General features: G+C 39.9%; 1 protein-coding gene across 3 annotated transcripts in view; it reads right to left on the bottom strand.

The window, feature by feature from the left end:
- Positions 1 to 25,034, bottom strand: part of slc29a3 (solute carrier family 29 member 3) — a 44,170-nt gene extending 19,136 nt beyond the window's left edge. The window contains exons 1-4 of one of the 3 annotated variants that reach the window (XM_053232387.1): positions 24,884 to 25,034; positions 13,389 to 13,692; positions 7,437 to 7,519; positions 6,486 to 6,712 (exon numbers count right to left, since the gene is read on the bottom strand). In XM_053232387.1, coding sequence (XP_053088362.1) covers positions 6,486 to 6,712; positions 7,437 to 7,519; positions 13,389 to 13,691 — 613 coding nt within the window. In that variant the 5' untranslated portion in view covers position 13,692; positions 24,884 to 25,034. Of the gene's footprint in view, positions 1 to 6,485; positions 6,713 to 7,436; positions 7,520 to 13,388; positions 13,693 to 24,708 lie in introns of all 3 variants that reach the window. The other 2 variants (XM_053232385.1, XM_053232386.1) reach the window with 2 other exon arrangements.
- Positions 25,035 to 27,983: the final 2,949 nt, after the last annotated feature.

Here is a 27,983-nt window from a genome sequence, read left to right as displayed (position 1 = left end):
GGCAAACTGTGAGCTGTATTTAACCCGGTGAAAGCCAAACTGCGAGATGCAGGTATAAGCTACAGCCTATACTACCTGGCTAGACTAGCAATCACCATAGATGGCTCCAGGTACACATTCAAAATGCCGAGAAATTTATTGAGAACAGAGTCCACACCTCAACCAAAAAATATAAGTGGCCTGACCTGGGTAATCGGATTTGATGGTAATCTGGTTCGGTTTTATACAAGGCTTGATGTAAAGTGATTATCTGAGCAAAATATAGGATTGTTATTTTATTTTACTATATTGGTCTATTTCATTTAGCTTACTGTGATCTTATCATACAGGAAAGTTTATATATTAACAAAATGGTTGTATACAGACAAACTTGTATACGTTTGCAAGGCTGGTCTGTAGACTTAAAGGATTTTCTTTTTTTTATATTAGCTTAGTGGTAAGTCAAGTATCCTTATTCACCTCTCTGAATGTGTGTTGGGCAATGTTCTTTGTTTCTGCAGAAAGTATCTTGGTGTGTCTTTCAAGTAAGGAAAGATGGAAGGGAATTAATGTTCAGTTTAAAAGGCAAAATGTGGTACCAGTTTTCTCTCTCTCTTTTTCTTCTGGGTGGATGTCTTGTACTTGATGTTTGAACTACTTTCACTAAACTTTGATTATGGCTAGTGTGAAAACTAACCCTTTTAAAATAGGACACCTAAATCAAAATTCAGTCCAGTTTGTTTCATGGAACTGTAAAGGGCTTAATGGAGCTATAAAATGAGGTAATATTATGGCCCACCTTAAAAGATTAGGAGCAGATATATATATATAATTTTTTTTTGCAAGAGATGCACTTAAAAAACATCAGGACCAGTTTCAGCTATGGGTGGAATGGGTGGAGCATATATTTCACTCTAATTATAATTTTAAATCCAGAGGTTCAGCTATACTTATTAAGAAGAATATATCATTTACTTCAACCAAAATTATTTCCGATTTCAGAGGTCAATATGTTATAGCCATAGAAAAACTCTATATACGAGTAATACTATAGACATCTCCAAATCTGCTATCTGGGAGTCATTTAAAGCATATACTCGTGGACATATTATCTCCCACAGTGCCTCAATTGGGAATAAAACAAACAAACAAAAAAAAAAACAAGATAATTTTTCGGAAATGGATAGTGAATACTCTATTTCTCTTTCACCAGATTTGTACAAGAAAAGGCTCCCCCCCCATCAGAATTCCAGTTACTCACTACTACAGAAACAACTAATCTCTTAATACAAGCTAAAACCAGATTTTACGAACATGGAGAAAGAACCGGGAAAATCCTTGCTTGTCAAATCAAAGAAACAGCTGCTTCAAGATTAATCACAGAGATGATAACCAACTCTGGACAAATTACATTAGACTCACAAATGATAAATAATACCTTTAGAGACTTTTATATCATGCCATATACCATGGAATCTGCTAATAACTCTTCACTTACAGAAAAGTTTTTTGAAGAACTTAGTATTCCAACAATTACATCAGAAAATAAAAACTTCCTGGAACAGCCCTTAACTACTGGGGAAATGAGACAAGCAATATGCAGTGCTCTAAAGCACCAGGCTCAGATGGTTTTATACCAGAATTTTTTAAGGCCTTTAGTGACCAGATTTCACCACTGCTATTGGATGTTTTTAATGAATCACTTAAAAATGGCTGTTTACCACCAACATTTTATCAGGAGAATATTTCCCTAATTCATAAGAAAAACAAAGATCCGCTAGATCCGAGCTCATACAGACCTGTAAGTCTTCTTGATGTAGATAATATGCTGGCTAAGGTTCTAGCTACTCGCTTGGAAAATATTCTCCCTTCTGTGATCTCGTTAGATCAGATAGGATTCATTAAGAGCTGCCTTTTTTTAATATTAGAAGATTATTAAATATTATTTACACCCCAAGCTCTAATCTAAGTTACTCAGAAATACTCATTTCCTTAGATGCAGAGAAGGCTTTTGACAGAGTCGAGTGGGATTGTCTCTTTATGCCCCTGTCAAAGTTTGGATTTCATTTCATTAATTAAGTTACTATATGCCCATAAACAAGTGTCAGTAAAAACAAAGGGTATCAGTTCTAGTTACTTCCCTCTTGGCTGTTCTACGAGGTAAGGCTGCCCTCTTTCTCCCCTCCTATTTGTGCTTGCTATAGAACCCTCAGCCATTACTCTGCGCAATTCACAAGCCTATACGGGGATAGTAAGAGGAGGGAGGGAACATAACGTGTCTTTGTCTTATATATATCAAAATCTTCAAAATCATTGTCAGTCATCATGTCCATATCTATCGTGTGTGTGTGTGTAAAGTAATTTATTTTATTTTGTTTATTTTTGTTTTTATTGTAAGATACTAAAAGGTTAGAAATGTGTTAAATAGGAATTGAAGAACATATGTTTCTAATATGTGTTATGTATTTAATTTAAAACCATTCATAGTACCAAATCTTGGAAAACAACAAAGGGAATGTTTAACAAAAATAAAAGAAAAGCTGTTATTAATAATTGTGGTACTACCAACTGACATTTCTCTTCTTTATTTTTCAGGGGAACTCAGTGATGTAGCACCCCCTGGTGGTCCTCAAAGGTAATCTGTTGGTCTGGGGCTTTGTGGGGCTTGTTTCTGGAGTGCAGGTGAGTTATGGTAGAGTCACTGAGTTGGGCTTGTGAGATTTCCACTAAGGTATGGGGAATGTCAAATGAACATCTGGGTTGAGTAATGGATTGACAGGGTGCAGTGTCTGTTTTGAGTGGATCGTATACTCGTGATAAGGTGCCTCTTCCCCGGTTGAGACATCCCTTTCTGTGGCGGACCTTGAAGATGAACTGTTGCAACAACAGAGTCCATTGACTCAGACGCGAGGAGGACTTAGGGCAGTTGAACGCCCAGACGAGTGCCGCATGGTCTGTGAAGACCTCAAATTCCGTCCCTTCCAGATAGTGTCTCCACTTTTCTACCACCCATACCACCACAAAACACTACTTTTCAGAAGTGAAAAAATTCAGTTACGTGCCTTGCAATGCTCTTGATGCATAAGCTATCACCTTCTTTCATTCAGCCGAACGCTGTGTCAGGATAGCTCCCAGTCCCACGTTGCTGGTATCTGTTTGGACCTGGAATGGTTGGAGAAGGTTAGGCTGGGCGAGAAATGGTGGAACTTGCAGGGCCTGCTTTAGTGTGTCCATACTGGCCTGGCATTTTGGTGTCCATTCTCATTTAACTCCCCTTTTCTTGAGGTGATTTAAAGGACAAGCAAAATGGGGGATGAACTTGTGGTACCAGCCCGCCAGGCCTGGGAAGCGTTGCAGCGCTTTAATATTGTGCGGTGGCGGGAAATCAGCAATGGCTTGGGTCTTCTCTCTGTTGACCTCTACCCCTCTCTCCGAGACGATGTGGCCTAAGAATTTCAGCTGGCGTTTGAAGAAATGGCATTTCTTCATGTTTAGGGTTAAGTGTGCTTGGTTGAGTTTGGGTGAGGAAGACAGCATTGAGATACTCAATATGTTGGTCCAGGGACTTAATAGATTATTAAATGATGCATATTTTTCCCCTCAGCTCTACCAGGACCTTCTCCATAAGCCTCTGAAACGTTGCAGCAGCACTGCAGAGTCCACAGGACATGGATATAAATTGATATAGGCCACGGGTGGTTATAGATGCTGTCTTTTCTCGTCTCATCTATCTACGTCTGCCAGTACCCCAATTGCAGATCCAAAGTGCTGAACCAGGAGGCGCCTTCCAGTGATTCGAGGATGTCGTGTATCAGTGGCACTGGATAAGCATCGGGGACAGTTTTGCCGTTAAGCTTCCTGTAGTCCAAACAAAACCTGTATGTGCCGTTGGGTTTCGGCACAAGGCCCACAGGGAATTACCATGGAGAGAAGGAGGGCTCAATGATGTTGTCTTGGAGCAAACTGTCCACCTGGTCTTCAATTATTTTCTTTTTGAAAGGTGAAACTCTGTAGGCTCTGCATTTGTTTGGGATGTCGGAAGTAAGACAAGGGAACAAAAGGGTAGGTTGTAAGGCACAGGAGAGGTTCACAGTGGCTGGCATGTGTGAAAGAGCAACTGGTATTGTAGTCAGGCCCAGGACTACCTGGGATGGAAGAAACAGATGGTAGGTGTACCCTCAGGCTGTCTTCAGTTAATAACAGCTGCCCCCAATGTCCACGATAACCCCAAAGGAAGTAAGGAAGTCCAAGCCTGCTATGTGTGGGCATGCCAGGTGGGTGTCTTTCATGATGTACATGTCCACCTTACAGTCCATGCCATGCCAACCATACCTGATAGACCTCTTGTCTCTTGATAATTGAATCTTTCAATCAGCCATGATGAACCTTTGTGGGGAGTGAGTACTGACTGTGGGAGGGCCTCCACCCAGCTGTCTCCATAGGCTCTCTTGCATCAGGGTGTAGGTGCTACTGGTATCCAGCACTGCTTTCAGCTCCTTCCCCCTCACCATCACCAGGAGTAGTGTTGTGATGTTGGGCTATGGAGACTCCTGCCAGCGTTTTGGAGCAACTATGGTCAGTTGGCTTCTTGCTGGTTTTATCTTTACCGCTCCGATTCCCCATCTTCTGGCAGTAGTCTTTTGCCCCCTTGCAGTCCTTCTACACCATAGATCCAATCTTCACCAACTGTTCTACTTTGTTCACTGTCCCTCTCAGGCAACCAACAGCCCTGGGGTTGATGTTATTAAGTATGCACCTCACCAGCTCCTCCTCTGAGATGATAGTCTGTAGTCATAGGCAAAATCTCTCAGACCTTGTTTTGGCTGTTGTACCAGGATCCTCAGCTTCTCTTCCACTTCAGACAGGTAATCATCTGACAAAAAAGCAGCCATAAAAGCCTCTTTGGAACTTTTTGGATCTTTTTGAACTTTGTTTTTCTGCCTTCCACCAGCTCAGGGAGGGCCCTCTTTGGACGGTGCTCAAGGTTCCCACCAGTTCCACACTGGGAAGAGGTCTGATGTCCAGGTAGTTTTCACACTGCTCTATGAAGTTGAGCACATCTGCCGAAGGAGAGGACCGCCGAAGGAGAGGAACTGCCGAAGGAGAGGAACTGCCGAAGGAGAGGAACTGCCGAAGGAGAGGAACTGCCGAAGGAGAGGAACTCCAGTCGGATGGGCAGTCGTCCACAGAATGAGGATGCCCCAGCTATAGCTGAGAGGATATGAGGGATATGAGTTCAATGTCAGCAGGTGGATTGATGTCATAGGTGGCCCCCAAAGACTTAGATGGAGGAATTCTTTCTCTAGGTGCAGTCACCGGTATTTTGGGAGCATGGATGGGAGGAAGGTGTGAGGTTGCTGGGGTGACTGGATGTAGTCTGGAGAGAGTAGGGGTGCCAGTCGGTCTGAGTTTCTTTATTTGACTTTCCCATTTAGCGTCTCTCCACAGGAAACAGTCTACAACTGCCCACTCCAGTTTCTCCATGGACCTTTGAAAATTATCTTCCAACTGTGCTACGCTAGCGCCCACTGCCTCCCTGAAACTAGTTACCGGTTACCTGTGCTGTTTATTGATTGTTTGAAGTCTTTGTCTAGTGTTTGTACCTGTTCTCAATCGAGCATCTGTAGGATGTGTTGGACAAACAAGTCCGATCCATGGAGGCCCCACCTTGCAACTAACAGGATTTAAAAGGATCTGCTGCAAACGTCTTGGTGGCAGATAGCACAGCACACCTTCAGAGGTCTTGTGAAGTCCATATCTCGACTGGTCAGAGCTGTTTTGGTGGCACATGTGGGACCTACCCAATATTAAGCAGGTGGTTTTCATGTTATGGCTGATCGGTGTATTTTCAGATCCTCAATCAGCTGCTTAGAGGAGCCCATGGTTGTTGAGTGTTGGCACAAAGTTTGAATAGTCAGAATTTATTATGCCCTGGAATTGTTATTCCTAATGACAATTTGTGACCTTCCTAATGAGTCCTAATGAGACAATTAAAGCCTAACAAGTTAAATAAGTTCTGAGACTTTACAACTGGAAGGGAGTCCAAACTATTGCACATGCCACAATTACTATTTTTATGTCCATCAAATCTAAAGCAACTGTGCATTAACGTCTGCAGAAATTTTTTCTTTTCTGTTTTTTTTTTTGAGTTGTTGCAGCAGTTGTTTAACTCTTTTCACTTCAAAATTTAATAAAACAAGTAATTTGGCTAGGGGTGCGCAACCTTTTGCATGCAACTATATGTCTTTTTTAGCCACCAACTACACCATGCTAGCACTTGCAATAAAGAAAAAAAATTAGTTGCTGGTCAGTTAGATACTTCAGGTTATGAATCCTTACAGATTCTTCAAGTACTCTGCATCAGTGTGCCTTCAGCTACGTGCACTTTTTAAAATAGATCTGAATAAAAGCATCTGTTAAACGACTAAAAATTCTTTATTATTCTTTCAATTCTTTAACTGGTAAAATCTGTAAAGTGGAGTTTGAGTTTTAAGCTGCAGTTCTACCTGATATGAGAGCTTGTGATATCCTCATGGGGAAATGTGCGCTGATGCCGAACATGCTGCCACTGAAAATGTTGGAGGCTCCACTGACCAGTGCAACACTGGCCAGAGTACCGGCTAGGAACTCCTGTCTACAGCCAGACACATCCAACTTCACCAGCACTGTAGTGACCATGAACACGAACAGGATCACAGCCAGAGACAAAAGGATCCGGACATCAGAGGACAGCCTGGTCACACACAAACACACATGCACACAGTCAGCCAAAATGAATAAAAATGTACGACTGTGTTGAACTCTATACTGTTCAGCCAATTTCACTCATTTGATGGCCTCAGCATGGCAAAAGAGTCTTTCAGTCTGGTTCATGGATACTAAACTGCAGGCAAACTCTTCCTAGCTGATTGTTTTTTTTTGTTTGTTTTTTTATTAGAAGTTTAGATTTCACTTTTAATAACACACTGAACATTCATAAATTTAAACTCAGTGATTCAGTAAATACAGGAAGCATACCATTTTTTAACCTATTTCCTTTTATGACTTGTTTACAGGAGAATGCAAGTGAACAGAGATAAAAGTGATTTCTGAGTTTGACTAAAAATTTGTGTTTGACTAAAAATAAGTTGGCAGATCTTGGCCTAAATGCATCTGCAGTGGACAACAGACAGCTGGCTGTTTCAACATTTCTTTACTGATTGTGTCAGAAGGGGCCAGTTACTGTCTGAGAGAAAGATGATGTTACAGCAAAGTAGATAGGTTCTAAATGTGTTAGCTTGCTGAATACATTTGGGCTAAAGTTCCCTGTGCTCAAACTCAACCATCTAGCAAAAATATCTGATCAAACAACATATCAAACAGAACTATTGTGTCATTTCAAATGTAATAGTCACTGCTGCAATTCTAGGTAACTGGAGACTGATAAATGCTGGACAGGAACTAAATGAGTGGACTACCTGTTCACTAGGAGGTAGTTGAGAACTAGGCACAACACTGAAGGAACAGTAGAGGCAATGGCAAGGTAGCTCTCGAGGTAATCCTGCAGAGAAGAGAGAGTGAGCTAATGTATAGAAAGTGAATATTAAATATAATAAAAGTAGTATAAAGTTTTAATTAAAACAACATTTTTAATTAAAAATTCATCTTAACTAGAACCGAGTTGTGAAATACTACTAAATCAGTAAATATTATCCTATTACCAAGTTATAGCAATAAAACCGTAGTGAACAAAGACTGGATATTTACTCTGAGAGCAAGACACTGATTGTGATCACAACCCATGCACATGATTGACACGTGAAGGCATTAAGCTCTCTCTCTCTCTCTCTCTCTCTCTCACACACACACACACACACACACACACACACACACACACACACACACACACACACACACACAAAACTTGCACAAGAGACACTTTTTTGTGTTGCTCATATGGTTCATGTGAATGAAAGTGGAAGTGAAAGTGTGTGGCAGAACTGAAGGCTTGGTCCCTAAAGCAACCAGCAAAATAGATAAGCCTTTAAGAATGCAGAAACTTCCAACACAGTGGCCTCATGATGGTACAAATGGATTTGTGCAATGGATTTAAACAACTTACAACATGGCCCCTTTTGTTAGAACCCACTCACAGTGATCAGAAATAGGTGTTTCTTGTTACCCAGGTGTGCCCTGTTAGATTGTTTAAACAATTAATAGCTCTGAATGTCTACTCTTGGTTTGAGTCATGGGTTTTACCTGTGAAGACGACATTTGCTGTTAGTGAAGACCAGACGGCTGTCTATGGGAGATAAGCAAGTCATTTTGAAGCTGAGAAAAGAGGAGGGAGAGAGGGGGAAAAAAAAAAAAAAAAAAAAAAAAAAAAATCACACCAGCATTGAGCATAGGAAATAAAACAATTAGGAAAGTCCTGAAAAAGAAGGAAACCACTGGAGTACTAATAACCAGACATGGAAACAGATCAGGCATGGAAAACAATAGTAGTTGATGACAAACATTGTGAGAAATCTGAAGAAAAACCCAAAAACAATAGTCAGTGACATCACCAACAACCTCCACAAGGCAGAGGTGAAGGTTTCACAATCCACCATTCGAAGAAGACTTTGAGAGCAGAAATCTAGGGGCCATACCACAAGATACCACGACATGCAAAGCGTAAGCAGCTTCGGAAGGCCAGACTGGAATTTGCAAAGAAATACAGAGATGAGCCACAAATTTCTGGAACCAAGATTAAGCTCCAAAATTATGGAAAGGCCAAAATGTGCAGAAAGAAAGTGAATCCAGTGAGAAATAGTGCAAAGAGTACAAGAGTACAATATAAGTAGCTGAAATAGTGTAAACATGAGAGTAGCAACCTATGTATAGTATAATAGATATTGTAGCAGCATAATGTAATGTGCAAAAAATTAGCAAAAAAAATCACAAAGAGGATGGAGGATGCTCAGTTGTGTGTCTATATACGTATGTGTGTGTGTGTGTGTGTGTGTGTGTGTGTGTGTGTTCTTTCAGCCCAGTTTCTGAGTGTTTAGGAGTGTGATTTCTTGGGGGAAGAAACTATTGCACAGTCTGGTCGTGAGGGCCCGAATGCTTCGGTACCGTTTACCAGACGGCAGGAGGGTGAAGAGTGTGAGAGGGGTGTGTGGGGTCATCCACAATGCTGGTGGCTTTGCGGATGCAGCGTGAGGTGTAAATGTCTGTGATGGAGGGAAGAGAGACCCCGGTGATCTTCTCAGCTGTCCTCAATATACCGCTGAAGGGACTTGCGTCAGAGATGGTGCAATTCCCAAACCAGGCAGTGATGCAGCTGCACAGGATGCTCTCGATAGTCCCTCTGTAGAACATGGTGAGGATGGGGGTTGGGAGATGTGCTTTCCTCAGTCTTCTCAGAAAGTACAGGTGCTGCTGGGCTTTCTTAGTTATGGAACTGGTGTTGAGCGACCAGGTGAGGTTCTCCGCCAGATGAACACCAAGTTTGGTGCTGTTGACGATCTCCACAGAGGAGCCGATGTTCAGAGGAGAGTGGTCATTCTGTGCTTTTCTGAAGTCAACAACCATCTCTTTAGTTCTGTCCACATTTAGAGACAGGTTGTTGGCTCTGCACCAGTCCGTTAGCCGCTGCACCTCCTCTCTGTATGCTGACTCGTCGTTCTTCCTGATGAGACCCACCACGTGTCAAAGGCAAACTGGATGATGTGATTCAAGCTGTGCATTGCTACACAGTCGTGAGTCAGCAGAGTGAACAGCAATGGACTGAGCATACAGCCCTGTGGGGCCCCAGTGCTCAGTGTGGTGGTGTCGGAGATGCTGTTCCCGATCCGGACTGACTGAGGTCTCCCAGTCAGGAAGTCCAGGATCCAGTTGCAGAGGGAGGTGTTCAGGCCCAGCAGGTTCAGCTTTCCAGTCAGGTGCTGAGGAATGATTGTGTTGAATGCAGAACTGAAGTCTATGAACAGCATTTGAACATATGTATCTTTATTGTCCAGGTGGATGAGGGCCCGATGGAGGGTGGTGGTAATTGTTGATGGTTGCAGCAGAATGAATTCTGAAGTCTACAAACACATTCTGTCTGCCAATTCACAGAGAAACACATCCAATCTAATTGGGAGGAACTTCTTCACACAGCAAGACAATGACCCAAAACATACTGCCAATACAACAAAGGACTTCATCAGGAGAAAAAAGTGGAAGGTCTTAGACTGGCCAAGTCAATCACCAGACCTTAACCCAATTGAGTATGTATTTCACCTCCTGAAGAGGAGACTGAAAGAAGAAACGCCCAAAACAAACAACAACTGAAAGAAGTTGCGGTATAAGCCTGGAAAAGCATCACAAAAGAAGTATGCAACAGTTTGGTGAAGTCATTGGGCTGCCAGCTTGATGCAGGTATTGCAAACAAGAGATATGCAATCAAAGTTAAGTATTATTTACATTAATTTACTTTAAGACCAATACTTCCAATATTTCGCTCACCTAAAAATTGGGTGGTCTGCCACCAAAAGTTCCATGATCTAAGTTGTTTAACACATCTAGATGTAAATATCAGGAAATGAAAGCTGAAATTCTGATCTATTGTCTCATATTCATCTTTTGATCTCAAACCCAAATGTCTTCAGTGAATAGCAAAAACAAAAGAATTAGCCTTGCCATTCCAGTACTTTTGGAGGAGACTGTATTTGTTAATATGCTAAAAGTGACGTACATATCAGGATTTATAGAAAATATCGAAATTTCTGCAAATGCATATCTGCAAGCATGTGAAAACATTGTGCACGTACTCACTCAGGGTGAAGTCTTCATACTTGCATGTAACATGAGTGTGTACTCTAGGGGCATTGTCATGAACCACACCAGAATTTATCGAATTAGACAGTGCAGAGACAAAACACAGTCATGTCCTGGGTTTCATATTAAGAATAACAGAAGATAACATGGGCGTAACTTAAGTTTTCATTTTTATTGAGTTACTGTAGTTTACATTGTCTACGTTGTGTTTTTACTGGGAGTCTGTTAGAAGAAAGAGAAAGTCAAGTGTGATCAAACAGGCTGGGCATTAAACTGGCCATTATAATGAACTACAGCCAGTATAAGGCTCACACGCTATATTCACACTTCACACTTTTGTATAAGATTTTTTAATAGAATATGCTTTCAGAAAGCGTATTCTGGATATGATGAGGGAATATTTAATTGTTTACACTTTGTTTAACATTTAACTGTTTACACTTCAGAACTATGTTGAACAATACTACTCCGAATTAAACAATTACATTGATTAAACCCATGGAATAAATGTCACGTCGTCTCATCAAAACGTTTCCAAGTATGCAATCAGACACACCTCTGTGTCAGCCATTCAGTGTTCGCCCGATGCACTGCACCACAGATACACACCACGCATGTATCTGCCCATGAAAGGACAACATGCACTAACATGACTCTGTATGCTACGTTTATCCATGAGCCCCCTCTCTCTGCTTCAAAACACAAATACGTGTTAACTCAGAAGTATACACTAGGCCTAAATGAATGTATGACCCAAACTAACTAACTAGCTAACTAACTAAATAAATAGACAAACAAGCAAACAAACAAATTAAAAAATGATTTCATTTCGTTAAATAAATGTTTCCTTAAAAATTGTCGCTACATTATTATATGTTGTATTTTGTTAAACAACAACAGGTTTTTAACTCTGTTTATTATTAGTCTTAGATCATGTGGACAGTCCGCCATACAAGTCCCTGTATATAAGCAGTTACTGTATAAACATATTGGAATGAGCAAATTGATATACACCTACCATTAATATAATGATAGGAAAAAAATGTGATCTCTTTAAACATGGCATGGATGTTGGTACTAGATGGGCTGGTTTGAGCATTTCATAAACTGCTGATCTCCTGGGAATTTCACACGACATTCTCTAAGGTTTACATAGAGTGCGAAAAACAAAAAACACTGAGTGAGCGACAGTTCTGTGGGTGGAAACGCCTTGCTGATGAGAGCTCAGAGGAAAATGGCCAGATTGGTTTGAGCTGCCAGGAAGGATAGAATAACTCAAATCACTCTTTATAACAGTGGTAAGTAGAAAAGCATCTCAGCATGCACAAAACATCAAACCTTGAGGTGGACGGGCTACAACAGAAGACGACCACACTGGGTTCCACTTCTGTCAGCCAAAACAGGAATCTGAGGCTAAAGTGGGCACAGACTCACCCAAAATGGACAGTTGAGGATTAGGGAAGAGAAAAAAAAAAAAAAAAAAAATCACCTGGTCCTTTCCCAGTCTCAACTGTCCAGTTTCAGGGAGTCTATGCTCATGATAGCCTCAGACTCTTTTTCTTGGCTGACAGGAGTGGAAACTGATGTGGTCTTCTGCTGTTGTAGCCCATCCACCTCAAGATCTGATGTGCTGTGTGTTCCGAGAAACTTTTCTGCTCACCAAAGTTGTAAAGAGTGATTATTTGAGTTACTATAGACTTCCTGTCAGCTCAAACTAGTCTGGTCGTTCTCCTCTGATCTTTCTTATGAACAAGGTGTTTCAGCCTGCAGACCCTCGGCACACAGAATGTTTTTGTTTTTCGCACCATTGCGTTTAAACTCTAGACACTGTTGTTTGTGAAAATCCCAGGAGATCTGAATCCCTGGAGTCCCAGGAGTTTCTAAAATACTCAAACCAGCCCATCCAGTACCAACAACCATGCCACGGTTAAAGTCACAGAGACAACATATTTTTCCCCATTCTCATGTTTGATGTGAACATTAACGGAAGCTCTTGACCTGTATCTGCATGACTTTTTGCACTGTGCTGTTGCCACATGATTGGCTGTTTGGATAACTGCATAAATGGGCAGGTGTACAGGTGTTCCTAATAAACTAGACAGTGAGTGTATGTATAATCAAGAATGATGCATTCATATAGCATGAATAAAAATACTTACATAAATATCCCTCAACTATTATAAGCTTGTGGTCTTGTAATGAATAAGGTGTTAGTGTTGTGATTACAACCCAGAGTTATTTTCCCATAACAACACTGTCCTCTTTTACCAGAGCAATCTGACTACTAATACATTTTATATTTATATATTTAGAAATATTGTACATTAATACAAACTTAAGTTTATAGTTACATTTTTATTTAGTGATATATCCATGCAACAATTTAGTTCCTGATACTACTTATGTTACAGCAGCCATAAGCAATCATCTCCTCACTACCCTCTCTTTTTCTCTCTTACACAAAAAAAAAAAATTACAAAAAAGACAATTTGTCATGTTAACAGAAAACTGCAACGCAAAGTCCTCTATTTAGAAAACACCAATTTTGGTGGTTTAACCTCTAGAATAGAATAACATGCCATTCTGTCATAACAGCCACAAACATGCACATGCACAAATACACTCACGCTGAGATCAGTGTTGAGCTCTTGGTGGCTGGCCGGGCTAGACCTGTTGTTTAGTTTGTAGAGCCAGTAGTGCTTGGCTGTGACGAAGAAGTTCCATGGCAGCAGCGAGCCAATGCCCAGCATGAAAAATATGCCATAGACAAGGTAATAGGAGTCATGTGGTCGGTGGCGGGCAAGCAGGGGTGACATGCCCCCCTCCTCCTCAAGCTTGACCTCTGACCTCTCCTCATCAGACATGGTGGGGTGAAGTGTGGGGACATATAAGGAATTCAGACTGCCCTGCAGGTGCTTTGTACTATCCATTCTTCAGAGAAGAATGGAAAGGGGGGGGGGGGGGGAATAAAGGAAAGAGAGAGAAACAGAATGTAAATAAAATTACTGAGAGATAATGCACAACCTTTACACTGTGCAACAGTGAAAACTGGACCAGAACTGTTTAAAGTAACCCTGAACCCAAAAGAATGCCTGACTTTAGACTTTGGATCAAACCTGTCAACAGGGTGTAAAAGTCAAAATTTTCCAATTAAAATGGAGACTTTCCCAGTTGTTAAAAATATTTTGAAGAACGTCATTTGAAGAGCATTATATTTTGAAAAGCTCTTAAGTAGAAGCTCAGCTTGTGGTCTCATGAGATAGGACCAATAACCATGTCCAATATGTAAATTATCAGAAGATGGCATCTTTCTCAGAAACGACCCATGTGCTGAGCATGCTAACCATCTCAGCTAATTTTAATGATGAACAAAATAGTTTAGATTGTTATAACCATTTTAATCATATTGTAATGTGTATATGAATATATACACACACTGTATATACATACATTATACATTATTTACATACTGAAACATCTTATCAACAGTTTAACATACAAAGATGAAATTTGCTTGGCTTTTTCTCAGGCAAAATTGAAAACTTCATGTCAAGTTATTTTTCTAATTAATACATTTGGGGAAGAAATATTGCCTACCAAAAACTGTTTAAGAAAATGGCAGACTTTTGGACCTTGTTGTATATGTTTGTACACCACCAGGAAAAGAGATGGGAGTCAATGGATATCTTTGTTCTTAACAGGACAAAATTTGAGTTTAAACACCCCTGGTTTATATAGATCCTAATCTAAAGATTCTGTAAAAATCTATGGTTTTTTTTGTATGTGAAGCTATCCAAAATTACACGCATGTGTACAGCGAAGTTTAGGAACATTTTTACCTGAATACACCAGTAACCCACTCTGAAAATCAAACTGGATGATTCTAGGAAAACGAAGGGCAAATAGTGCCTATTTTGCATGAGTCTGGTGAGCGTGTTCAGCTTTTTAAACAGATCAGTGTTTTAATGAGTTTTAAATTATGTCCCATACGTTATCTTAGTGTGATTATTAAACAGACAGCCATGTAAAACATTGCATCAAGTTCTTTTCACAATCCCAGTCAGCACGTGTGTCCTGTGCATATGTGTTTGAGTCATGATGTACTCCTACAATATAATGGTTGTATAAGAAAACACAGTTCATTTTACAGATTTTAATAGGGAGCGGGATTAGATTCAAATTTCTGTTTTATTAGTGCTAATCTGTGAAAATATTTGTACTGTTGACTAGGTTACTTCAAAAACATAGCGGCCATCTGGCACACACATTGCAACACACACTACACAGTTTTAGCATTACGCTACAGTCATGAAATTTTAACAGTATATTCATCTATGGTTTCTTTACTGTTCTATGCAAGTTAGTGAGAACCACCTACCTGTGGCGCAGTCTGCACACGGCAATCTGCGGGGCCAAGCACAACTTGCAGCTATATTTATAATTATTTATTTTTTCCTTGGGGTCTCCTGAACAAAAATCCTCAAGAATCATTGAGCTGCGTCCACTTAGATTTTTAGCTAATTTGCATAATATGCAAAACCTACTTTTGAGAACTTGTCCTAGGATTTTTGTCCAATCTTCACAATTTTGGTGTCAACTACTCAACAGAGTGTGACCCTCAACAATTATCAAAAACATGTTGACATTTGTACACAATATGGCCACCATATATCAATCAATTCTAATGAGGCAGAGCCTTGTATACTCAAACAGCTGCAACTCTTGAGTGGTTACGTGCATTTGCATGAAACTTGAAAGTCATGTACAGGACAAGATTCGCGCATGGTCATACAAAGGTGGCAGAGCTAAGGTTAGATAGCTATTTCTCAGGACCCGTAACTCTGACTGAACTGAAATGTGGTACGATACATCTATGTGCTAATGTGTATATGGCTTTTTGATAATGACTTAATTGCCTGAAATACAAGGCCACCATCAGCCAATCAGATTTCAGCAGGCATTTGACAGGGTTACCATCGAGCCAGTGTCACGAAACTTGAATTTGGGTTTGGGTAGGTCAAATTGGCTCACTCAAATTGGCCACTGGGAGCTGCCTTTCATCTTTTATGTTTAAAAAAAAACAAAAAAAAAAAAAACAAAACATACCTCTTGGAAAAATAAGGTTTTGTGAAAATTGAAAATTCTTTATCTTAATGTGTTTGCTCACACTCTAAAAAGTGCCTTTTGGATCCTTTAGCTCTACCCACCGAAATTTGCCATAGTTTGCATAACATGCAAAACCTACTTTTGCGAACTAGTCCTAGGATTTTTGGCCCATATTTTTCGATTATGATCTCAAAGTACTCAGACAGACTGTGAACTTCAATAATCATCAAAAACCTTATGACATTTATAAACAATATGGCCACCATACTTTAGTGGTTAGCACATTTGCCTCGCACCTCCAGGGCTGGGGGTTCGAATCTCGCCTCTGCCCTGTGTGCGTGGAGTGTGTTTGTTCTCGCCGTGCTTTGGGGGTTTCCACCGGGTACTCCAGTTTCCTCCCCAGTTCAAAAGACATGCGTTGTAGGCTGACTGGCATCTCTAAATTGTCAGTAGCATGTGAATGTGTGTGTGATTGTGCCCTGCGATGGGTTGGCACCCCATTCAGGGTGTCCCCCGCCTTGTGCCCCTAGTCCCCTGGGATAGGCTCCAGGCTCCCCATGACCCTGTGTAGGACAAGCAGTACAGAAAATGGATGGATGGCCACCGTACCTCAATAAATTCTAGGGATGCAGAGCTGGATTACTCAGACAACTGTAATTCATGATTGGTGGTATGGATTTAAACCAAACATGAAAGACATTTTCAGTACAAAGATCTGAGGACATCTACAAAGATTGGGGTATGGTCATCAACTGATCCCAACAGCTGCTTCTCAGGAACCAAAAGTCAATTGGAAGTCCAATTCAGCTGAAATTTGGTGTGCTGCATCAAACTGCTAATCTGTAACTGAATTTTTAATCATCACTGAATTACTTCAAAAAACATGGCCACCTTCAGCCACCAATAGGGCAAAATTGGACATACGTTTACAATAAGAACTCCACAACAGAAAATTTTTTTCTACAAATTTTGTCCAATCATCACTAAATTTGGCATGACCACCGTGAGACCAGCCCAAAAAAAAAGCGGTTTCTGATTTTTGATGTACAAAACGCTTCAACTATAATGGGCAAACGAAATTGATAGCGAAGCTGCCAAACAGAAAGTGAAGGTGTATTTCCCTAACCATGTGATGGATTTTGACAGACCTTAGTAGAATACTAAAGGACCACACACTGACTGTCTCCGGTAAGTTTTGGGTAAGTCACCTCAAGGTGGCACTATAATTTACAAATTTGTAAAACTGTGCATAACTTTTGAACTGCTTAACATTCAATCACGCTTATTGCTCCTCTTGATTCCCTTGCAGGTGCTGATGTTGGGGGTTTAACAAATGTGTAATTTCTCGAACAGGAAGTCAGTCAATTTGAATTTAAGAAAACTTTTTTTGTTTCTTCTCTAAAAAAAAACTTCTCTAAAAAACTTTTTTTGGCCCGATAAAAGTTGTTTCTCTGATTCTTAATATACAGGATGGTTCATCCATAATGCGCAAATGAAATTAATGGCAAAGCTGCCAAACAGTAGAAACAGTCCATGATACGGTTCAGTGTCTTGTTCTGACCTAAATGCCCCATCATAGGATTATGATAAGCCACCTAGAATAACATTTCCTGATGGCTCTTTGGGACTAATAACTGGGTCATTTCTTCTTTTGTTTTGAGTGTCCTGCATCACTTGATATAACCTATCTTTAATAACCACGACAGAGGAGAAGGCGAGTGCTACACTGGACGGAACTCGCTGACCATCAATTACTTTCGCTTGGTCAAAGATGTACCTAAGGGTTTCATCTCATGTCTGCTCCAAGGACAAATCCCCAAGGGGAATTCCCCCAAAGGATGAGGGGGCAGGGAACTCCCCACCCTCTGTGTCTTCCTGACACAGAGCTGATGTTGATGGCCCAGGTAACGCCTTCCCAGCCAATGCTGCGCACATCCCTCACTGTGCTAGAGTGTTGCAGGACCCATCAACACACATTCCCCTTAGCAATGTCTGAAATGCAGTCAAAAACAGGTGGAGAAGGAGAAGTAGGGAAAACCCAGTTTCGGGGAATCGGTTTCAGGGAAATGGCCCCTGCTTCTGTGGCACAGGGACAGGGGGAGGGCCGGGAGAAAAACAGGAGGAGAGAGAAAGAGAGAGAGAGGGAGGGAGAAGGGGGAAGGCTTGCCTGCCCCTGGATACACCTCCAAGTGGTCCTCAGCCAGTCGGACCACCTCTTCAAGCGATGCCACAGGGCTGCACTGCACCCATTCCATCGTCCCCTCCAGTAGCCAGGCAATGAAATGCCCCAGCACCACTACGCTGACTGAGTCTTCGGCACTGTGCTCCTCTGCCAGCAGCCACCTTGAACAGGTGTCTCGGAGCTGTTGGGCGAATGCGAATGTGCAGCCGAGTTCACTGAGCGTCAGCAATGATAGTGCTGTTCGGGTGTGCAGCCGACCCATTGCAAGATGGCCCGCTTCAGGTTTGGGTACTCCAGAAGTTTCATGCCTGGAAGCTGGAAGGCTTCCTCCGATAGTAGTGGCAGCAAGTGGACCACCCACTGTGAGTTTGGCCAGCCCCACGCTTCCGTGGCATGCTCGAAGAGCTCAACAAATGCTTCTGAGTCATCCTGCAGTCCCATCTTAGAGAACACGATGTGGGGCATGGTTATGGCGGCCACAGTGGATACTACTGGAGTACCCACTGGCTGCACCAGACTCTGTAGCCCCTGCCGATTCACTGTCTGAAACACCTGTACATTCATGCAGTTATCTAATCAGCTGATCATATGGCAGCAGCGCAACGCAAAAAATCATGCAGATACAGGTCAAGAGCTTCAGTTAATTTTCACATCAAATATCAGAATGAAGAAAAAGTGTGATCTTTGTGACTTTAACCATGGCATGGTTGTTGGTACCAGATGGGCTGGTTTGAGTATTTCAGAAACTGCTGACCTCCTAGGAATTTCACACACAATAGTTTCTAGAGTTTACACAGAACGATGCAAAAAACAAAAAACACTGAGTGAGCAACAGTCCTGTGAGTGGAAAAGCCTTGTTGATAAGAGAGGTCAGAGGAAAATGGCCAGATTGATTTGAGCTGCCAGGAAGGATATTATATAACTCATATAATCATTCTTTACAACCATGCTTAGCAGAAAAGTATCGCAGCATGCACAAAACATTGAGGTGGATGGGCTACAACAGCAGAAGACCACACTGGTTCTACTCCTGTCAGCCAAGAACAGGACTCTGAGGCTATCATGAGCACAGGCTCACACAAACTGGACAATTGAAGATTTAAAAAAATTAAAAATCACCTGGTCTTTTACCAGTCTTCACCTGTCCAGTTTCGGTGAGGCTGTGCCCAGGATAGCCTCAGACTCCTGTACTTGGCTGACAGGAGTAGAACCTGATGTGTTGTTGTAGTCCATCCACCTAAAGATTTGATGTGTTGTGTGTTCCGAGATGCTTTTCTGCTCACCATGGTGCTTACTACAGACTTCCTGTCAGCTCATATCAGTCTGATCATTCTTCTCTGATCTCTCTCATCAACAAGGTGTTTCAGCCTACAAACTCTTCACATTCAGGATGTTTTTTTTTTTTTTTTCCCTCACCATTCTCTGTAAATTCTACATACTGCTGTGTGTGAAATTCCCAGGAGATCAGCAGTTTCTGAAATACTCAAACCAGCCCATCTAGCATCATCAACCATACTCAACCATACCACGGTTAAAGTCACAGAGATCACATTTTTTCCCCATTCTGATGATTAATGTGAACATTAACTGAAGCTCTTGACCTATATCTGCATGATTTTATGCATTGTGCTGCTGCCACATGATTGAATGACTGGATAGCTGCATAAACGAGCAGGTGTACAGGTGTTCCTATTAAAGTGGATGGTGAGGAAATGTACACACGTAATTCAGAAGGCAAATTCATTTATTAAAGCACCCCCATCAGGTGGGTATGGGCAATTTCATTTGGCTGAGTAGGATATGGGACCTAACTACCAAATTTTGTGGCAACAGCACAATGATTACCCTGTCTTCAGCTGTTTAATTAAATTAAGCTCCACCACGCAATGATTATGCCACATGATGGCCATATTGTTTACAAATCTCAATATGTTTTCGATAATTACTGAGATTCAGACTTTGCTGAGTAATGTGAAAATTATGAAGATATGGCAAAAACCCTAGAACAAAGTTCTGAAAAGTAGTTATTTATTTATTTTTTTATTTTTTATTAAGCAAATTAAATAAAAAATGTGAATAGGTGGCGCTAAATGTTCCAAAAGGCAAATTTTTAGGGCATAAGGAAACAAAGCGCAAAGTACAAAAGAAGTTGCTTTCAAGTGCAAAAACATGAACAGCGCCCCCTAGAGGCCAGGTTGAGCGACATTATCAATTATTAGGAGGTCCTTAGTGGGACCATACCTTTATGTTTTTTGACAATACCTCAATGTTTACCTTGTCAAATACCTGCTGAACACTGATTGCCTGATGGCAGCCATGTTTTTTTAAAGTAACCAGATCATCATTATGCATCCACTTGCAGATTAGCATAAGAGATGCAGTATAACAAGTTTCGGGTCAATCGGATTTATGGTCCTTGGGAAACATTAGCTCCACCCCTTAAGCATGACCATGCCTCAAACTTTGCAAATGACCTCAGAATCTTGCCCTGTAAATGGCTTTCCAGTTTTGTACAAATCAATCCATGCAATCATAAGATACAGCTGTTTGAGTAAATTAGGCTTAGTGTCGTTTGAATTAATTAATGTGTGGCGGCCATATTGTTTACAGATGTTAATATGTTTTTAAACATTATTGAGGGTCACACTCTGCTGAATAGTTTGACATTAAGATTGTGAAGATTTGACAAAACTCCTAGGACAAGTTTTCAAAACTAGGTTTTGCATATTATGCAAATTAGCTAAAAAAAAAACCAAACAAACAAAAAAAAACAAACTATGTGGCCAGAGCTAATGGTTCTTGAGATTTTATTGTTTGGGAGAAATCAAAGAATAAGTAACAAACAGAGGTCTTACGGTTTTCGTGATATGAGCCAAACGAAAAAAAAGGTTCACTATAGTGCCACCATTACACCATTAGAGTGGGAGAGAGTACTACCTACTAGGGCTGGGTGATAGTTCAAAAAGATTAATAAATAAATTATTGATTTTATTTATTTATTTACTTATGAGCTATTCTGGATTATAATTTCTTTTTTTTTTGTTGTTCTTACATAATGCAATTGAAAAATGAAAAAGTCTATTTAAAAGTTCTTTTAATAGAATGGACCATCTACAGTAAATAATGCAAACGATGGTCCATTCTATTAAAAGAACTTTTAAATAGATTGTATCATTTTTCATTATATTTGCCTAACTTAAACAACCCTCATTTCTCAACAAAGTAAATGGGGACCATGTCTTTCGTGATACGAAATGCCACTGCATCAATAATTTCTTTCCCCTGGGGCTTTTCTTGCTATATGGAACAGCACTAGAAAATAGCTAATATGGAGTTCGACTCAAGGTTGCAACTTGTAATTCCCAACCTCCAACTAGTCATAGCCAAAGAAGATGACCCCTCAACTTGAAATTCCTACTCAACTTGGGGTAGTCTTCTAAACTACGAGTTCCATCCCAGTTTTACGAAGTGGCGTCAAACAAACACAGTTGCTCACAGCATCAGAAGTAAACAAACTAGCACATCTTACCTTGGGTTATTACTATATATACAAGTATTTACTTTAGAACAACCAACATAAAGACATTCTTAAATCTAAATATAAAATACTGACCATGTACAGTCAGGTCGATATGTATTTGGGCAGCAACACAATTTTCGTAATTTTGCCTCTGTACACTACCACAATGGATTTGAAATGAAGCAACTAAAATGTGATTGACGTGTAGACTTCCAGCTTTAAGGGGTTTAACAAAAATAATGCATTAACCGTTTAGGAATTACAGCCATTTTTACAGAGTCCCTCCATTTTCACAGGCTCAAAAGTAATTGGACAATTGACTGATAAGCAGTTCCATGGCCAAAATTACAAAAATTGTGTCACTGTCCAAATACTTATGGACCTGACTGCAGTATGCTGTTTGAGGAAGAAAATATACATCACTCATCATTATCAGTTATAGGATTTCTTAAATTAAAAATGTAAATATATAAAATGTATGTTGTTTACATGTATGTTTACATAATCTCAATTAGAACATTTCGAAAATCGAGTTAAATCATAATACGAATTAACCTAACAAATTGTGAAAAATCATCCAGCACTGCTACCTACTGACCCAGTTCATGTCTGCTGCATGTAAGATTTGGTCTGGCCAAACAGTTTTAGTGAAAAAGAAGAAGAAGAAGCAGCTTAATAAAAACAATAGGCTTCCATGCACTACATGCTTGGCCCCCTAATAAGAAGAATCCTAATGAAAACAAGAGGGTTCCATTCACTATGTGCTTGGCCCCCTAAAAATCCTAATATTTCCAATACTTGCCTGGACCCCTACTAATAAGAAAAATCCTAACAAAAATAATAGGGTTCCAGCACCTTTGGTATTTGGACCTCTAAAAATTATGCAAACAATGGCAACATATAAGTGTATAGATTGGGTCTATGTAGTACAAATTCATTTCTAATGTAAGATGTATTGCAAAGATTGGGAGAGGGGAAAAAGTTACTGAGTGTGCACCACAGTGACCTTGTATCCCATGCACAGGCTGAGAAAAAGAAGACAAATTTTCCAATGACTAACTGTTTTGCAATAGTTTTGGGGCTTTTGTGTGCATGTGCTCTTCACCTCTTCGCTCACTGTGATGAGAAACACACCTTCCTTATCAAACTCAGTCACACAAAGGTACGTATAAAACAGCTCAAAACAAGCTGCTAGACTCTGTATACTGGATGTTCTTGGCTTTCAACTGCATATTATGGGGTTACTCAAAAAATTCACTAGATAGTAGCCTATGGTCAAGAGCCACTGGTAGTGTCTTCTTTTCTGGTGTCTGTCGTATTGCAACATCCACTGCAGATAACAGTACAGAAAACACAGACTACACCCAGGCTACAAGGGGCCCACAGAAGAGAGTTTGAAACAGACAAAAACAGAGGGGAAACATTTCTACACAATAGATAACTTCTAAAGCCCTTAAGCTACAGCCTGATTTTATGACAGCCATACAGAGGAACGTCATGCTTCAAATAGCTGAACTGAAAACTTCAAAAGAAGCTTTCATGATCTTGTGACTTTGTGTTTCTGATGGGATTACAAGACCTGAAATAGGAGAGTCACAAACTAATATCTAACTGACAAGATGAGTGGGAAAATAAAACATAGGGATGATTTGGATATGACCCTGATCAAAATAAAGCAGTTAATGAAGAATAAAAATTTTGAAGAGGTTAAAATGAGCAATACAACAGCTACAAACTGCAATCAGAGGGAAGTAGCCTATGTTCCACAGACCAATGGAAGGACAAGTAATGTAGGCTCCCTAAAAGCCAATACATAACGAACAACGTGACAATTCTGCGACATGAATTAAATGGTACTTACAAGGGCAAAAAAAAAAAAAAAGATTAGATACCCTACCAAATATGAACCTCCCAATATGAAGTTAATTTTGTCCCAAAAGTTTCAAATAAAATAAAATCCACATGCAAAATATTAATTAGCAAAATTTAAAAATATATATTGCAAATGCAAGGAATGAGAATCAACTCAAAATTAATTTTTCCAAAAGATCACTACTTATTCACACTAATTTTGCTTTGTTTTTGGTGCCCTTTTTGCTTCTGGAATCTTTCTTTCTCAATTTTTTTTCTTGCTTCTGACTTTTGAAACATTTTTAGGGTGGTGGGTCTTAGAAGGTGTTCTTAAATCTCTATTGGTCAACTGATTTTGGAGTGGGCGGTACCCTAAAAGTTAGCTACGCCCACTCCGTAACCGTGGCTACTGGGGTAAGTGCTCAGCAGCAGGGAAGCTGTGTTGTAGTTGCATTTAATAAAAAAAATAAAAAAAAAAAAAAGAGAGAGAGAGAGAGATGACAATAATAGCATGAAGGGCTACTCCTGAATTGTTTGTAAATGCATTCAGACATATTTCTTTATCACACAAGTGTCTTCATTCCATCCAATTGAGTAGCAGTTTAAACAGCCAAGGTTAGCCAGGTATGAGGCTGAAGTTGCTCGTATGTTGTACACATTTGGATATGTTTTCGGTCCACTACTCACTGGCCGTCAGCGTCGTACTTTACCGGGGAAGGCGAAGTGGTCTCAGACACCAGACCTTAAAGATTTCGGGGAAACTTCCAGCTCTTGCTTGATGCTGAATGTAGGATCTGGCACGGTAATATGCTAGTATGCTAAAATATTCACTACTGGAAAATGCCTAGGAAACGCGCGTTATTTTTAAACCCCTGTAGCCTCTTCTGAGTCGGGGTAAAGAGGAAGTTATTTTTTCAGAGGCGAGAATGTGGGTTTGATTAAGGTTAAATGTTTTTTACACGGCATGTAAAACAAGCGGTATTTTATGCATGATAACCTAGTTTATTATGCAGTGTTAAATATATTGTTCGATACGAAGATGTATCGAATCGAGAGCCTCGTAACGAACGAAATAATATGATACGTCATATCGTTATGGCCCTATATACATGCATGAATATGTTTACAGACAGGATTTTTGTAAACAAGTTTAAACTGCAAATGTCCCTATAGCAAAACTTGCTGGAAATGTTCAAAGATAAAGGGAAACTCGGCATAACGATTATATTCAAGTCATAAAGCCTCATGCCAAAATAAATAAATAAAATTAGTTAAGTAAATAACTGACCCGACAACTTAGTCACAGGGTTCAGTCACTTCAGCTGGCTGATTACTCACAGAAGTCTTCACTCAGACGTTTTCGTTGCCGTTTCATCTTCGCAAGTGATTCATAAATATTTAAAATGGAAACAAGTATTTCTATCAGACGGGAGTATATATTTAACATAACAGCTGCTCCCCACCATCAGTAAAACACTGACATTGACGTCCTGTGTTTTCTCAGTGTCGGTAAGCGAGTCTTCCTCTTCTTCTTCTTCTTCTTCTTCTTTGAGGTTTAACGGCAGCTTGCATCCAAGAGCGTTGCATTACCGCCATCTTCTGGATTATTCTCCTGCGATGTTACTCCAGTTTATTTACTCCAGCTTGTTTTCTGCGATCATATTCTCCTCATCAAACCCGTACTAATTAAGAAATTACATATATTTTTCCTGCCTTGTCTAATCACACCACTTTGCAGAATATCTTTTATACCAGCCCCTGCCAACCCATCTCTTCTTAATTCTTCCATCATATTTCTCCTCTGTTCTACATATCTTCTGCAACATAAAAGTACATGTTCTATGGTTTCTAATGTCTGTTCTAATACTCATAAAAACCTGTAGGATGCTTCCCTATAATGTGTAATGTACTATTTAAATTACTGTGTCCTATTCTTAATCTTGTCATCACTATTTCTTCTCTCCTAGCCCCTCCCCAGTTCCTCACTGTACCAACTTTATTTTGAATGGCATACAAATGTCTTCCTTTAGCTTCCCCGTCCCACTGACATTGCCATTTTCTCACGGCTTCTTTCCAAACTATACTTTTCCCTTCAGATTTTGACATCTTTATATTTACTTCAATATTCTCTTTTTTAATTGCTTGATTAGCTAATTTATCCACTCTCTCATTGCCCAGAATGCCTATATGAGCTGGGGTCCAGATCAGTTGAATCTCATTACATTTTTCCTTTACTCTTGTATATGTTGCCAATATTGCATACAACAGGTCCTGATAGCTATTGGACATACCTGTCCTGAGGCTGTACAGCGCTGACAATGAATCACTTCCAGTTAAAACTTTACTTATTTTGTCCTCCTTTCTAATCCATTCTAATGCCATCATGATAGCATATAACTCAACTGTATACACATTCAGATCATTCGTGGTTCGTTTGCTTTCCTCACCTCCTTGATTAACTATAAAAATTGCTGACCCAGTCCTTCCTGTTTCAGGATCTTTCGACCCATCTGTATAAATCTGAATATAATCTCTGTATTTATCATCCACATATCTGTAGAATTCAGTTACAAGGTCTGCACTATTGTTTATTGTTTTGATTTGATGTAATTCAAAATCAACTTCCATGATTTCAGTCTTCCATACTGGAAAGTTTGGCCATACCACAGTTGGGCAGAACTCTTTTCCGCTCACCCCCAAATCTCTAGCTGCCTCATCTCCTATCCATCCAAAACTAAACTTATGTACCCTTTTCTTTTCCCAGCTAGCTCTCTTAGTAGGATGACCCTCCCTATGTCCCTTTAAATTAATCCAATAATTTACCAGCTGAATGTCCAGTGGCATTTCTCCCGCTTCCACTTGTAGTGCACATACTGGCGATGTTTTTACTGCTCCTAAGCATAGTCTCAATGCTTTAGCCTGTATTATATCAAGTCTCACAAGTACAGATTTGGCTGCTGATCCATAGACCACACTCCCATAATCTATCCTTGACCTTATTAAACTTACATTATATATATTTCAGTGATTGATAATCCGCTCCCCATTTTAACCCTGATAAACATCTCATTGTATTTATTACTTTTTTATCCTCCACATTCCTTATATGTTCCACCCATGTCAACCTTGGATCAAAATGTACTCCTAGAAAGCAAAATTTATTAACTCTCTCCAATTTACTTCCATATAGTTTTAAATTAAAGCCTTCATTGATCTTCCTTCTTGTAAAAAACATTACTTTAGTTTTTTTCAACAGAAAATTTAAAACCCCATTTTATTCCCCACTTCTCGACCTGCTGTATACCATCTTGCACTTTCTTAACTATATGTTCTACATTTCTTCCTCTTTTCCATATTGCTCTATCATCCGCAAATAGGGATCTTCCCATGTCCGCTGGTACATTTACATATATGTCATTTATCATTACTGAGAATAATGTGGGACTTATTACACTCCCTGGGGGCGTTCCATTCTCTGCTACATGCTTGTTTGACAAATCTGCTCCTATTTTAACCTGTATTGTTCTTCCTTTCAAGAAATCCTTAACCCAGTTAAAAATTCTTCCTCTAACTCCCATTCTATACAACTTAATCATCAACTCCTCTCTCCATAGCATGTCATATGCTTTTTCAACATCAAAAAATACTGCTACTACCATCTCTTTATTTATTTGAGCTTTTCTTATTTCATCTTCCAAACATACCACTGCATCCATAGTACCCCTTCCTCTCCTAAATCCACTTTGGCATTCAGTCACCATACCTTGCTTTTCCATAATATACATTAATCTCTCATTTACCATTCTTTCCATTAGCTTACAGATATGAGAAGTCAGGGCAATGGGTCTATAACTTGTTGGCTTACTAGCATCTTTTCTTTTCTTATTGGAACAATAACTGCTTCCTTCCAGCTCTTTGGCACTCTTCCTTCTTCCCACCCTTTATTGTATAGCATCAATAACTTCCTCTTCCCCTCCTCACTTAACTGCTTCAGCATGCTATAACATACTTCATCTTTCCCTGGTGCAGTCTTCTCAGTTTTTGCCAATGCTCTCCTTAATTCTCCCATGTTAAATGGTACATTTTGTTCACCTTTTTCATCACCCTCAGCGCCAACAAATTTTCAGATCTAGTTTCCTCTCTGCCCCTCTTCCCTTCTTCAGATAAATTGTTTGAACTGTGTATATTAACAAATTTATTTACCAACATTTCAGCCTTTTCCTTATTTGTCACTGCGATCTCGTTTCCATTAAACAAAACCAAGTAATTCCAATCTCTCCTCTCCCCACCCATCTTTTTAATCATCGTCCACACTTCTCCTATCTCAGTTGTGTTCCCAACTGAGCTGCAGTAATTCCTCCAATACATTCTTTTTGCTTGTCTTACTGTTTTCCTTACTATTGCTTGTGCATATTTATACTGAATCATATGCATGAAATTATACATTATACATAAAGCATTATTTAAATGCTTTATTTCGGTTTCTAACTGCTTTTTTACATTCATCATTCCACCATGGCACTTTTCTCTTTATATTACCTTGACTTTTTGGAATAGATTCTA

The sequence above is a fragment of the Pangasianodon hypophthalmus genome, chromosome 3, assembly GCF_027358585.1.
Source record: "Pangasianodon hypophthalmus isolate fPanHyp1 chromosome 3, fPanHyp1.pri, whole genome shotgun sequence".
NCBI classification, from domain to species: domain Eukaryota; kingdom Metazoa; phylum Chordata; class Actinopteri; order Siluriformes; family Pangasiidae; genus Pangasianodon; species Pangasianodon hypophthalmus.
The sequence above is the reverse complement of the archived record's forward strand: the minus strand, read 5'-3'. Positions and strand labels throughout refer to the sequence as shown.